The following is a 13066-nucleotide window of genomic DNA, read 5'->3' as shown; positions in this document are numbered from 1 at the left end:
GAGAAGAAGGTCAAAGACAGACACGGACAAGGGAAGTGATGAGAGAGAGACAGAGAGAGACAGACAGACAGATAGACAGAGATGCAGAGAAACAGAGAAAGAGAGAAGGAGAGAGAGAGAGAGAGAGAGAGAGAAGAAATAGAAACTTACAATCAGCAACTTGATTTTGTTAACCAAAGGGGATGTCGTAAGGAATTTGTTGACGGCCGTGAAAAGTTTCCCTTGTAGCATGGCAGCGCTTTCGGCGTCTCGTCCTTGCGAACATCCGGGCCTGATGTCCGCTTCTCCGGGGCTGGGCAACAACCCCCGGCAGTCTTGCGGGAAATCTCTCTTCTTCAGTCTCCTCGCGGGCCCTCGTGGCTCCTCTTCCTTTCCAACTGTCGCTTCCTCAAAGATCACGCTTTAGGCGGTTTACTTCTATCCGCATTAAATTCGACTATCTACTTTTATACTCTGGCAACTCCTTAAAACATCCGAATAGAATCGGACAGCTGATCGCTGATCCTTCGGGACACGGGTTCTTGGCCAAAATGACAAATAAATTCGAAAGTATCGGACGCTCCGTTTTTTTCGTATTATACGTCCACCACGTATTATACGTAAACAGATCTCGACGCTTTAGAAATGCTTATTGAGAGGTCGTCGAGATTCTTTGTTTCGCTGGTAGCATAATATGCTCGATCGAGGAAGAAAGCTCAGGTTTCAGGTACCATAGAGGATACCAGTTCTCCAGTGGAACGAGATCAGTTTCCCACTGACAGGAGTGCGGTGTCGGGTTTATTTGAAAAATACGCTCGATCGGTCGACGATTTGATTGAAACGTGGCTGTGGCTTTCGAACGAACAGCTTTGTCTCGATACCACTAGCTCGCAAGGTCTAAGGATTCGTGAATATCGAAGGGTCCTTAGGGTCCCGGCGGTGCCGCGTTCTCGACATGGACTGAAGTCCGGAGCGGGCCGATGGATGCTGCGAGTTGCTCCAGAGGCAGAAGAACGCGCGCGCGAGAGAAAGCCGCGCGTGTCGAAGGGGGAAAGAGACAGATAGCGAGAAGAGGGGAACGGTGAACGAGCAAGGGTGAGAGAAATGGCTAGGAGAGAGGGGTGGATACGTGGAAATCGAGGGGGTGGCTGTGTCTATTCAGGAAGGGAGTGAATGGAAGGGAAAGGAGGGTTCACCGAGGGGTTGGGTTTCAACAAACGCCACTAGTTGCTGGTAACCCTTGCATGTTTACACGCCTGATGTTCCAAGCCGCTTACCGATTGTCCTTGTCAATGCGTTAATGCCATTTTTATCATCTAGTGTTCCAGTCAGAAATCGCTGAATTAATTTTCACCCTTCGAATACGGATCAAGGACATTTTGTTGAATAATAATCGATAAACGTAGATATAGAGGCAAAGTTTCATCGAAGTAATTTATTTGTGGATTAAATGTATGATAGGAAAAAACGATTCTTTGTTTTCAAACGTATTGTAATGCTGTATTTGTGATTTTTTTTTTTTTTTTTTTTTTTTTTTTTTTTTTTTTTTTTTTTTTTTTTTTTTTTTTTTTTTTTTTTTTTTTTTTTTTTTTTTTTTTTTTTTTTTTTTTTTTTTTTTTTTTTTTTTTTTTTTTTTTTTTTTTTTTTTTTTTTTTTTTTTTTTTTTTTTTTTTTTTTTTTTTTTTTTTTTTTTTTTTTTTTTTTTTTTTTTTTTTTTTTTTTTTTTTTTTTTTTTTTTTTTTTTTTTTTTTTTTTTTTTTTTTTTTTTTTTTTTTTTTTTTTTTTTTTTTTTTTTTTTTTTTTTTTTTTTGAGTGTGAAATACCGTAGAAAAACAAAAAAACGAGACAATGGTATGGGGAAACGATGCATCTCCATTGTCTGAACTTTCAGGTCGTAAACGCTCGATGACAAAAGAAATGATAGAGTCAACGAAATTTCTAACGACTTCATTTTGTTCTGTTGTAAAACGAAATTGGTCAAATATTATAACCGAAGGTGTCTACGATCTATGCAATTTATATGGAAAGCCAATGATTGGCAGTTTATATTTAAATGAGTGGGGGCGCAACAGCTAATAGGTGTACGCATCGTCCTCGTTACCAAGGTACATTATTTTAGCACTTCGGTAAACGAACAGTCGTGGTTAGTCGTATCGAATCGAAATTCAATTTATTCGGTGAGTTTTGTTAAAGAGATTTGGATCAAAATTTTATTTAAAATTGCTTTATATCAACAATAGAGATTACATATATATCGGCAATCGAGATTGGAAGAACAACGATTGCAGAAACCACAAAGTATTTTCACATTACAGAATTTTTAATCGATATTTACCGCTGTACGCTCACTAAACTAACAAAATATCATACATCGTATTTCCATCCCCTTTGTACTTTTGACTATAAAAAAAATAGGACATCGTGAATTTAGATTCTGGATGGACCTCATTATTTGTTATAATTAGATGCGCTGCATGAATACCATTTTACGTTATGCTACAACAGGATACCACCCACTAGAGGATGCGATGGTAGGTTAATTAAATACAGTTTGCACTCTGTAAAAATGAAACGACAAACGATACGATATCCGAACAAATACATTTTTCTCTTATTCAATGATATCGGGTTACTCTTTCTGTATCTGTTAGATTAGAACTAAATGTTCTAACAAATACTTGAAGTATAATCTTAGTTAAGTTCGATTTAGGATCGATATAACGTTTGACTTGCTTTTACATAAAAAGGTATATCTACATCTTATTCCAGTTAACGATTAAAAGTCAACCATGTTAAAATAGGTTTTTCAACTTTTGATAAGATTTTATGTCGTCTTAAAATGCTACTTCAAAATTTCCTCAGCGTACCAAGATGTAAATGATATTACGACCATTCACGTCACCATTAAGTTTCTCGAGAAATAATGGATACCTCAAAGTTTCTTCCCGCATCGAATTTACTGCCATCGTGAACGAACGAAGGATAAATTTATACGATACGGACAGTGATTATCATATTTCGACAATAATTTTATTTTAAACTGATAAGTAATAGATTAGTACAAAATGAGTAAATACGAATCATGTTTAACGATAAATCTTACTGCAAGTACATTATTTAAGTGCGAAATTAAGTAGGCGCATTTTAATGGGATAATTTCCATGATTCCATTAAATATCTACTAAATTGCTAAATTAAGTAGTTCGATATGCGTTACCTGAAATACGGAAAGTGAAAAGTTCGAAAGTACAGTACTGGTGCTGCCACCTGTCCATACTTCCCAAAACGCAAGCGAATTCTGTATCGACGAGAAGTAACCTTACGTATCGTTTATTTTTTGCATATTTACATACTCATTATAATCTTGCGCAACGCATCCACACACTTATCCATATTGGACAAATATCGATAATCCACTGGCATTTATTTCAAATTACGAAAATACATATTATATCATTGTCTTATGTAGGAAAAACAACTATGTATACCATCCTTTCTATAGTAGAGTAGGACACGTTATAAATCCTATTTTTAGTAGTGCATTTGTCAAAAGTAGTTTTTCTCGTGTAATATCACAGATATAGGTACTCGAAGTGTAATCCGTTAAGTCATGGTTCTTTCATAAAAGCTTATGTTCAAGACGTTCTCAAACATTATCGTGGTTTCGCTATGTCTACGATATAAACAATCTATATAACATCTACGATGATATTAGCCTTTATCAAAACGAACACAATTGAAGTGCGATCTAGATATAACTTCGTTGCAATGTTCCAAAGTTCAAAAAATACGCGATACTAAATTCATAAAAATATCGTTTCTCCGTTTGCATAATTATCGTTGTTAACGAAAACAACGGAATAAAAAAAGAATTTTTTTCGTGTGGACTAGCATACTCACATGTCCTAGTTCGCCGTGCTTTTATTAGAAAATCTTCGAAATATCAGAATTATCATTGCATACTATCCGGAGGACGAAGTGCCAGGGCCAAGACTTGTTGCATCTGTATCCGGACATCGAGCTTCTTCTCTTCCGGTACTTGTCGAATGATCGGCAACAACGAGAGTAGAAACATTTTGTCGTAGTCATCCTCATCGTATGTAACTCGTTGGCTGCTGTGTGACGACAGGATATCGTGAATTTCATTATCGAAGGACGCGAACGACGTCTCACAAAGCTGCTTCGGATAACGGGGGCACATTTTATAGGATGCGCCCGGCTGAAGGTATTCCCTGCCAGTGGTAATGGAGGGAGCAGCATGGGCCAATGGTACGTCGTATTCTTCGATCACCGGATTGTCAATTTCACCCTCGCTCTCCTCAGATTTGCAATTACTTAATGTAGTACCGGCATTTCTGTAATGTATAGGAATACGGGCATACGACTATAGACTGGCTAATGCGTCGTTCAAATACGAACGATCTCCGCGCTCACAACATTCGGGAGGTACTAACCGTTTATTCTCCACCGTTGGCATTAGAAATAACAGTTGATCGAAATACATGTATTTCTTTCGTTTCCGACCAACCGGACCTACTTTCTGTGATTTCTGAAGCTTCAATTCTTTCATAAAATAGTCACGGATATTTCTCCATTTTCCACGTAAGTTTTTCTCTGCAAATTATGGGACTCTGTTGTAGACATATAACATGTTCTAACGATAATAAACAAAATTACTCTTACTAAAGATTATTTCCTACGATGGTTTTAAAGGAGATCTATAAAAACTGATCACTTGCGTCGGAAAAAACAAGATATATTTCTATCTAGTTTTTTTATTAAAGATTATGTAAGTAGAACGATAGTTATTGTTATAACTATTGAATAGGTGAAACAATTTGTACTAATTTTAAACGACTGCAGGTACGGTCACGACAACTTGTGCCAGGGTCGAGTAAGTGCAAGTCGAGGAATCCGGATCGATCGATCGCAAGAGGCTGTATACCTTCTACGTTTCTCTCCTCGTCCGTCAAGCGCGCCCAATTCGGTACCATCACCTGGCAGACCTCGTCCCACGCGGTCATCTTGGCATTACGGTCGTTGTACTCGCTACGATTCACATCATAAATTGCCGGTCGTTTCTCGATTTCTCCGATAAATTTCTCAGTATCGAACATGGTGTTTATCGTGGGAAGGTTTATCAAAGTCACCTTTGAGATTTTTTTTTATTCCTTATAGATTTTCTCTTCTTTTTGTCGTTCAATTACTTCAAATATTAACAAAAAAGAAAGGAAAGGAAAGAACGTAACCATGTAACAAAGAAGAGAAATTTGCCGCTACTTAACGATACCGATTACAAAAGGGGATGGCACGACTCGACTAGAGTCGATCGTGTTTCAACGGTCGAACGAGCAAGATACGAGTGTATCGATTCGGATTAAGCTGAACGTGTATACGATCGCACGAGCTGGCCAATTCGCGGCCAATGAATAAGAACGAAGGTTGTTCGTATCGCGCGTGAATACTCGCGCGTTGGTCGATGTCGACGATCGAAGCGCGCGAAGACTAAGAGAAAGAATTGGAAAAAGAAATTTTTGGACGGAACGTTATGATCCCGCAAGCGATTTGGCTTGTGTACGCTACGCCGTCGCCGGCAGCTTGCGCGTCACTGCGGAGAAACCGTTGTACGGCTGGCTTGGTTTGGCATCATGGCGCTAGGCTGGCGTGCGGTTGCGGTTGCGGAGCGGAATCTATGCCGCTGCTATGCCGCAGCGTTGCCAAATCTACCCGGTCAGTCGAGACTGAAAAGACGGCGAAACCCGCGAGCACGTCGCGATTGCCTCCTTTCCTCTGCGTGGATGTGTGTGCGACGCATCCTCGTTGGCCGGTCGTCGCCGCCGCATTTTCAATGCGGTGATACTGGCGCTCATCGACCGCACCGGGTTTATAATAACGTTGCGAGAGAAACCGGTGATCGGCTGGAACCGGTTGTAGGAGGTAGTCCGATATTCGCACGTGAACAAAACGCATGTTTCGTCTTTGGATCTATAATTAGATGGGACCATCAAATCGCGAAAATTCAAAGTGCACTTACGTAATCTCGCGAAAGACAAAACATCATTATCAAACGATGCGATTACTTGCACTACGGTAAACGAGACACATCGGTGATTTCGTGGTTCGTACGATCCAGCAAACGCTTTGGATCGTTTTGATAGAACACGTACGTATGTAGATAGGATACAGGTGGATTACGTTCTCATCGTCGTTGTTGATGCGGAATTCGCCGCAAGTTTCGACGTTGCCAAACGTGTTGCTAAGTGTACGAGTAGGTACGTCGAATGTGGCGCGTTGCTACGCGATCGTAGACACCGTGCTCAACAAGAATGGACGCGGACGCGCCGCGGCCACGTCGTCGCGTTTCTACCGCGCCGTTATCGACCATGTCCGGCCGTTTGGCAAACGCAGCGAAATCGACGCCGGCTGGTTGCTGAATGAAACGTTATATCCTCTTATCTCGCCTGCGATCTAGTAAAGACACCTTCGCGACCATTTTTACAAACAGAAACTGGGAATTAACGAAATTCGGTTTATAACACGTCCGAAGTTGTATAATATCACTGGCGATTGTTTTATCGGGCAAGTTCATGGCGTTGATAGCAACACGTTTTTATGATGAAGAGTAAAATGAAAGAGCAAACTAAATGAAACACTTTGACGTACTACTGAGATCATAAATAATTACGTTCACGATCTAACTGTAAAATATCAGAATTAATTGATGCATCGCGCAAATGCTTGCTGTCCAATAAACGACAAACTTTGCATAGTCGGATGAATATGTTTTGCACGTGATCAACAACGTCACATTGTTTTGCCGTTATATAAATAATTGACGACGATCGATGCTATGGTTATTTTGACAAATATGTAAATGATTAAGTGCCATTTTAAAAATAATTCGAAAGAATCCAACCTTGAGGAACGATGTTACGATTCAAAAACATTTCGTGAAAGAAAAAAATGTCCTAGAAAGAGCAGAGAAAAATAAACGTCTCCCATACATATCTGTGACTATTGTAGGAAAACAAGGCAGTAAAGTATAGACTATACATAGGCTTGACCAATACAAGTCAAAGTGAAACTGCTTAAATATTGTTTCCTACCAATAGGTATATTTATGTATCTTCAACTCCGACAAAAATAAGGTTGAAGTTGGTAAATAAAACCAAACTATTACTATGATAGCCGTAACTAAACAAACGCTAAGAACGATTTGACGACGACGCAACGTATAATAAAAAAAAAAGCAAACGAAGTTCCAAGCTACGAGAAAAAGACAGACTCTGCGTAGCAGCTGCAAATATTCTGAGAGGGGGCCGCCCAAACACGCAAGCTAAATGATGGAACAGAGATGAAAGATTTTCGAATAGAAGACGGAAAGAGCGTGAGGAAAGTCGAATGAGAAAGAAAGATCGATTGAGGGAAGGGCGAAAAGGGGGTGAATGAAAAGGAGTGAGAGAGGATGCATAGAGAGCTAAAGAGGGAAGGAGAAGAGAGAGAGATGTGTAGTCAGTCCAGACAGAGTGTACCTTTAACGCTCTTCGTCCTCCCGGATCCTAGTCAGTCTAGAGCCGGCAACAAGACGGTGAACATCGTTTCATTACTATCGTTTCTCTGTCCAACTGAAGCTATCGTCCTTTGAGACCTAATTCTTTGGTCACGTGTTCGAGTCCAGACAAATTCGATCGATCGTCATGCCGGAGTTCCTTGGAAAAAAATACAAGCTGTTCAGCAGCGAGAATTTCGACGATTTCATGAAGGCGCTCGGTACGTATGAATTGATAATATATACGTAAGTAAGTTGCTCCAATTGTGTTCCAAGAACGTGATTCATAATTAAACGTGCGCGTACGATACAAAGGTGAATGATAATGCACGAGACGTTCTGTATCGTTGCATGAATTTCATCCGGCAGATTATGATATCAAACGTTGTTATCAGCGCCGACTGATGTGGCAAATAAATCGTAAATACCATAATCGAAATGAAATATTCATAAATATTGTACAGCACACACGCGAGTAACGACATTTTGTCGTTTGATAAGGGAGATATTCCAATTACGATCTGGTAACGAAATTGTGAAAGTACAACTTGCAATGCCATTGCTGTATTGTAGTAATAATCGATATACTCGATTGTTGGAACGAACTTGTGATATATCTATGTTATGAAAATATTTATTAATGACGGAAGATTAAAGTAAAATAGAAAATAATAAAATATTTTGATGAAGTCAGACAATCCTCAAGAATGTGGGTGGCATGCACAATCAATGCTATGAAATAGCCGGTTCTGTTGCTGGGAAATTTAATTCCACCACAAACGAACGATCTCATTTATAATATTAGAGTCCGCAACGTATTGTAATGATAAATAAGATAATCAATTTTAATATGTTGAACTATGCTCCTGTGGCTGTACAACGATCTGACCTCACGCTTAATTCCCGCCATGTGCCACAGACAGAGTCCGATTGTACTCCAATTTAACACTTGAATTAATTTACCAGCAAGATTAATAAATCGCAATTGTCAGTCGAATCGTACTAATGTATGGTACTTGTGGAGTTAACTTAATAAAAATACACTGACCGCGTTGCCTGATAATAGACGAATAGGGGCCTTAAGCGAAGAACAAGATACATAACATTACAAAATGCGCATGATTTACTCGTCACATTGTAAGTGACAACAGTCGTATAAGCGCATCCGCAACATTTTCACATTCTCATTATATTGCAACCGGTTATTTCATACGATTACCGGAAATTAAATAAAAGTGCAAGCTCATTCTGATCGACATCGCCCACACGTTAAAGTGTTGACTAATACGAGCAAGGAATATAAATTATTCCTTCCTCGAATCGAGGGAGGCTGAAATCGTGCTGATGATTGATGTGTGTAAAAACATACTATAACTTCTTATAGATTCGCGATGATATTTTAGATCTTATACTTTCATTTACCTTTCAAAAAATATGGCTAATAATATCGGTCGCAATTACATAATCTATCGATATGCATATAAAGTACATTGAAAACAAATATCACGTAACCGGTGTAATTTAATGCGAACAAACGAACAAATAAGATTATGGTAACCTGTTTCATATTTTGTTTTCAAGATATGTACGCGCGATGCGCTGTAGATATCGTAAATAATCGCAGAAAAGTTCAAACTTCAAAGTTTACATATTGGTATTTCGATTATGGAGAACCTGGTTCCTCCATTATACACGATATAAGATGCGATAATAACACCGGTGGTGTTCAGTCTTGCTTTTACTTTCGTTGGTAACGTGTCGTGTTCTATTCGTTCAAAATGCTTTCATCCGTTTTCGGAAAACAATACAAACTCCAATCGAGCGAAAATTTTGATGACTTCATGAAAGCCTTGGGTAAGGAAGACTCCCATATTTAGCACAAATTTATTTAGCTAAAAGTATCTTAAACTTAATTTGCAATTCAAACATTATAATTGTACATCTGCGTTTGCATTTATCAATTTGAAAAGAAGCTGTTCTTATAAATGATTGAGTTTGATTTTTTTTTAATCTGTATATTCTTAAACTTCGGAGTTTTGTATATCTTTTTTTTTTTTTTGTTTTAGGTGTAGGTATAATGACACGTAAAATGGGTAGCAGCGTGAGTCCCGTGATTGAACTAACAGAGAACAATGGAGTATATACGTTGAAAACGACTAGCGCATTCAAGAACTCTGAAATAAAATTCAAGCTTGGTGAGGAATTTGATGAAGAAACAGCAGACGGAAGAAAAGTGAAGACTGTCTGCACTTTAGATGGAAATAAACTTACTCAAGTACAAAAAGGAGAAAAGGATACCACTATTGAAAGAGAATTTACGCCGACAGAAATGAAAGCGGTATGTATGCCTAAAAAAAGTATATTTACACGCGGCAGGGGAAGAGGATAGAAAAAAATTATCTCGTTTAATCTTATAAGAACATTATCAGCAACCTTTGTATCTTAACAGTTTACTTATTATCTCAGTACAATCGTAAACGTTTAATCTAATAAAAACCATGGTCATAATAAATTACATAATCTCGATCATTAAGGAATTAGAAGCTCAGTGTTTCAATTGAATTACATTTTGTGCAATGGAAGTTCTGCAGGGTTGAACGACACTACGAAAGATAACAGGGCGAACATCTGATGATAATAACAATGCCTGTCATTGGTCAAAAGGTCCGCCAATTACCGCTTGCTCTTCGTGACTCGAACAATGTAATAAGTTCAATAATAGAGTTAATAATAACTGTTTCGAAACCTTGAAAGACAGTTTAAAAAACTATAGGAATCGTATATTACATTCGTTCAATGAAACTATTAAAATATGAAAATATTTGTTACATATATGTAATTTTTTTATCGAATTAAAGAAATGAATATTTTTTATGTTTCAGATCATGAAAGTTGATGATATCGTATGTACAAGAGTATACAAGGTTCAAGAATAAAGATGTTATTTAAGGAAATAATATTCCTTAATGAATTAAAAATTGATTAATGATGTTGAAAGTTGTTCTCGCTAATTAAGGGCAATATATTGTTTTCATAAATGTAAAAAAAATAAACTTTTTTACATGCAGAATAATACATATGAACGCATAAATATGATACAGCTGGTATTATTTTCAAATAAGGGTCTAATATTTCGCAGTATGATACGATATATGAATACAATGTCACTCATATTCATATACGTAAGACGGAAATTATTATGTTGCATTTTGAAAATATCAGATATTTCTATATTTTTTATGCATCTTTAAATGTTATTCATATGCTTCCATGTATGTTATATCCATTATGGATATATCGAACGAAATTTCAGAACAAATAAAGAATAATTTTGAACATCTTTGTATCAAAATATTTTTTTTATATAAATACAATGAAAACGAATACAATGAATAAAAAGCTTTAATTATAAATAATACAAAATAAAAAACAATTTTGAAAACTTTACTGATAAATATTTACAATCCTAGTACCACATTTATTAAGTAAATTTATTAAGTATTATCCATTAGGATCTATCACTGGAGAAATCTGAAAAATTTTATTTATATATTTACATCTATCTATACACTATATTTTTTTGTAAATACTGAGCAAGAATAAGTCACCCTTACATAATATTCTATGTAGCAAGTATGTCCTTCATCGGTTTTAACCATGTATTGAAAACACAATAGTCCACATGTATCAGTCCTCAATGAAACTTTGTTTGCACATGACAATGCTTTCATAGCTGGCTTAATATGTGAGAGTTTGTAACTAGACATAGCTGTTGAAGTACACTGAAAGTTGTCAACCAATTCACCATCATGGGGTAATTCAATATGACAAATTCCAGCTAAACCAGTTGTACTAATACGAAAAAAAGGTGGAGCAGGTGATAAAAATAACTGCAATATTACCAAAATATAAAATTAATAAGCTATAATTTGATAGAATTTTTAAGCATTAAATTATGTTTTACCTCAATGAAATCACTAGTTGAATCAAGTTCGGATAAGATATCTTTTAATAGTTCGGTTTGGAGGACTACTTTGTTCAAAACATTTTCTGGTTCAAGATGAAAATCTAATAACTCATCAGGTTCCTGAGTTTTTAAAGAACAATCCGTTATAATACCATCTTCCTCTATCAGAACTGTTACAGGATGTCCATTGCCCTTTTGTAAAAACTTCTATTTATTAATAGCAAAGTAAAACTTCTATTTATTAATAGCTAAATACAAGGTTTATAATATATTTTGACCATATATACTTCATAAAAGAGCTGCAAAGCTACAGAGCTCCCTTGACAGTTTATATTACTCCAAAACATACAGAGGCACTCCACTAATATGTTTAAATTTACTCTAAATATTACATCTTCCTTTAAATTAAACACTTGAAATACATGAGCTGGTATATAAGCACTAGCTTGCATGCATTTTGCATCTTCTACTGTTACTTTTAAACCATTCTCAGTTCCAAAACATGTGGCATTCTGAAGAAAATCAAAAAGTTTTTATATCAAAATCTATTTTGTCTCTGCTAGAAATCTCAAAGAATCTCAAAAAATATTATTATACCTCTTTAAAATTAATTGCTTTTAGTAACAATACTATAGTTTTAAGATTTCCTAACTTTGCAACTAAATTATAATTTTCTACTTCAGTGTACATATTCTTTATCTAAAACTTGAAATAATAGCAAGCTTTGAAATTGTTCCTGTGTTATATATTGATAAGACAATTTATCTTTCGTGATGGCAGTTAGCCAAACTGCTAAAACGTGTTTACAAGTAAATAAAGATCTATCATTTAACACTTGACATCTGGAAGAGTATTTTACAATCATCAATATTTGTTATTATAAGTACCTAGAGAGGTTATATATTTTATACCTAAAGGATGCACAAAGACAATAGTTTATATCTGGGAAAAGAATATATATTGCTCCTGACAATCCTTTAACTTGCACTAAATATCTGGCAGTATGTCTATCATTATGAGGTGGAACACCAGCACTTTCAGAAGGAAAAATATAAGTTATACGTCCTTGTTCATACAATTCTAATGCCCTTTCAAGTGCATCACCAAAAATGTTATACAGATTTAATAGTACATCATCTAAAACTGAAATCATTAATTGTTGTGTAAAAATTTGTCACTGATAATTACGCAGCATTATAGAATTACATAGTAAATATGTATACATTTCTGTTCTTTTTCAAAACTGTCAGCTGCTTCCTTTAGCACTTTATTTACAAACTTTGCATATTTTATATCGTACGTCTTAGACAGAAGCGCATTTGATGCTAATTTTTCGTTTACACTCATGAAGGTTATGTTTCGTGTAAGTACATATTTTAATGTAACTTTTGTACAAAAAATATAAATAAAAAAAATGTTGATAAGTAGCCAACACAAGGTTATCTTAATTTTGAATCACATTACTCTAAACAACTTAACACGTTAAAAGATGATAAAAATAGATGCAACTATCTTCACATCGTAATTACTAGCATTCCCTAGCATTACTAGCATTACCAACATAAAGTATA

General features: G+C 36.1%; 4 protein-coding genes across 13 annotated transcripts in view; 1 reads left to right on the top strand and 3 right to left on the bottom strand.

Moving 5' to 3' along the window:
- LOC100749337 (calmodulin) overlaps positions 1 to 13066 on the bottom strand; it is a 79064-nt gene that overhangs the window by 59795 nt on the left and 6203 nt on the right. The window contains exon 1 of one of the 4 annotated variants that reach the window (XM_033324524.1): positions 7512 to 7638. The exons of 1 other annotated variant lie outside the window; for it this stretch is intronic. Coding sequence is in view for 2 of the 3 variants with exons in the window: in XM_033324522.1 (XP_033180413.1) it covers positions 151 to 231 (81 nt within the window). In the remaining variant the exon portion in view is untranslated. Of the gene's footprint in view, positions 1 to 150; positions 973 to 7511; positions 7639 to 13066 lie in introns of those variants that run through there. 2 more of the 4 variants (XM_033324522.1, XM_012393502.3) reach the window with 2 other exon arrangements.
- LOC100749740 lies at positions 3932 to 7329 on the bottom strand. The gene is made up of 3 exons (XM_003494713.4): positions 4925 to 7329; positions 4434 to 4593; positions 3932 to 4334 (listed from the first exon to the last, which is right to left on the bottom strand). Exons 1-3 carry the CDS (start codon positions 5094 to 5096, stop codon positions 3932 to 3934), a joined length of 735 nt encoding a protein of 244 aa, XP_003494761.1. The 5' UTR covers positions 5097 to 7329.
- On the top strand, positions 7485 to 10868 carry LOC100749544 (sodium/calcium exchanger regulatory protein 1). 2 transcript variants are annotated; one of them, XM_003494711.4, is made up of 3 exons: positions 7485 to 7749; positions 9595 to 9866; positions 10411 to 10868. In XM_003494711.4, the coding sequence occupies exons 1-3, from the start codon at positions 7677 to 7679 to the stop codon at positions 10462 to 10464; spliced, it is 399 nt and encodes a 132-aa protein (XP_003494759.1). In that variant the 5' UTR covers positions 7485 to 7676; the 3' UTR covers positions 10465 to 10868. The 2 variants fall into 2 exon arrangements, with proteins under 2 accessions (XP_003494759.1, XP_003494760.1); XM_003494712.4 differs by lacking the exon at positions 7485 to 7749 and adding an exon at positions 9198 to 9382.
- On the bottom strand, positions 10636 to 13037 carry LOC100745680 (cell cycle checkpoint protein RAD1). 6 transcript variants are annotated; one of them, XM_012393498.3, is made up of 6 exons: positions 12719 to 13036; positions 12478 to 12638; positions 11783 to 12007; positions 11493 to 11702; positions 11143 to 11418; positions 10636 to 11059 (listed from the first exon to the last, which is right to left on the bottom strand). In XM_012393498.3, the coding sequence occupies exons 1-6, from the start codon at positions 12840 to 12842 to the stop codon at positions 11030 to 11032; spliced, it is 1026 nt and encodes a 341-aa protein (XP_012248921.1). In that variant the 5' UTR covers positions 12843 to 13036; the 3' UTR covers positions 10636 to 11029. The 6 variants fall into 6 exon arrangements, with proteins under 6 accessions (XP_012248921.1, XP_012248924.1, XP_012248918.1 ...); XM_012393501.3 differs by lacking the exon at positions 12719 to 13036 and adding an exon at positions 12093 to 12337 and having other exon boundaries at positions 11493 to 11687; positions 12478 to 12634; XM_012393495.3 differs by having other exon boundaries at positions 10655 to 11418; positions 12719 to 13037.

Source organism: Bombus impatiens, unplaced genomic scaffold, assembly GCF_000188095.3.
Source record: "Bombus impatiens unplaced genomic scaffold, BIMP_2.2 scf_3474, whole genome shotgun sequence".
Classification (NCBI taxonomy): Eukaryota; Metazoa; Arthropoda; class Insecta; order Hymenoptera; family Apidae; genus Bombus; species Bombus impatiens.
This window is presented reverse-complemented; position numbering and strand designations above follow the sequence as displayed.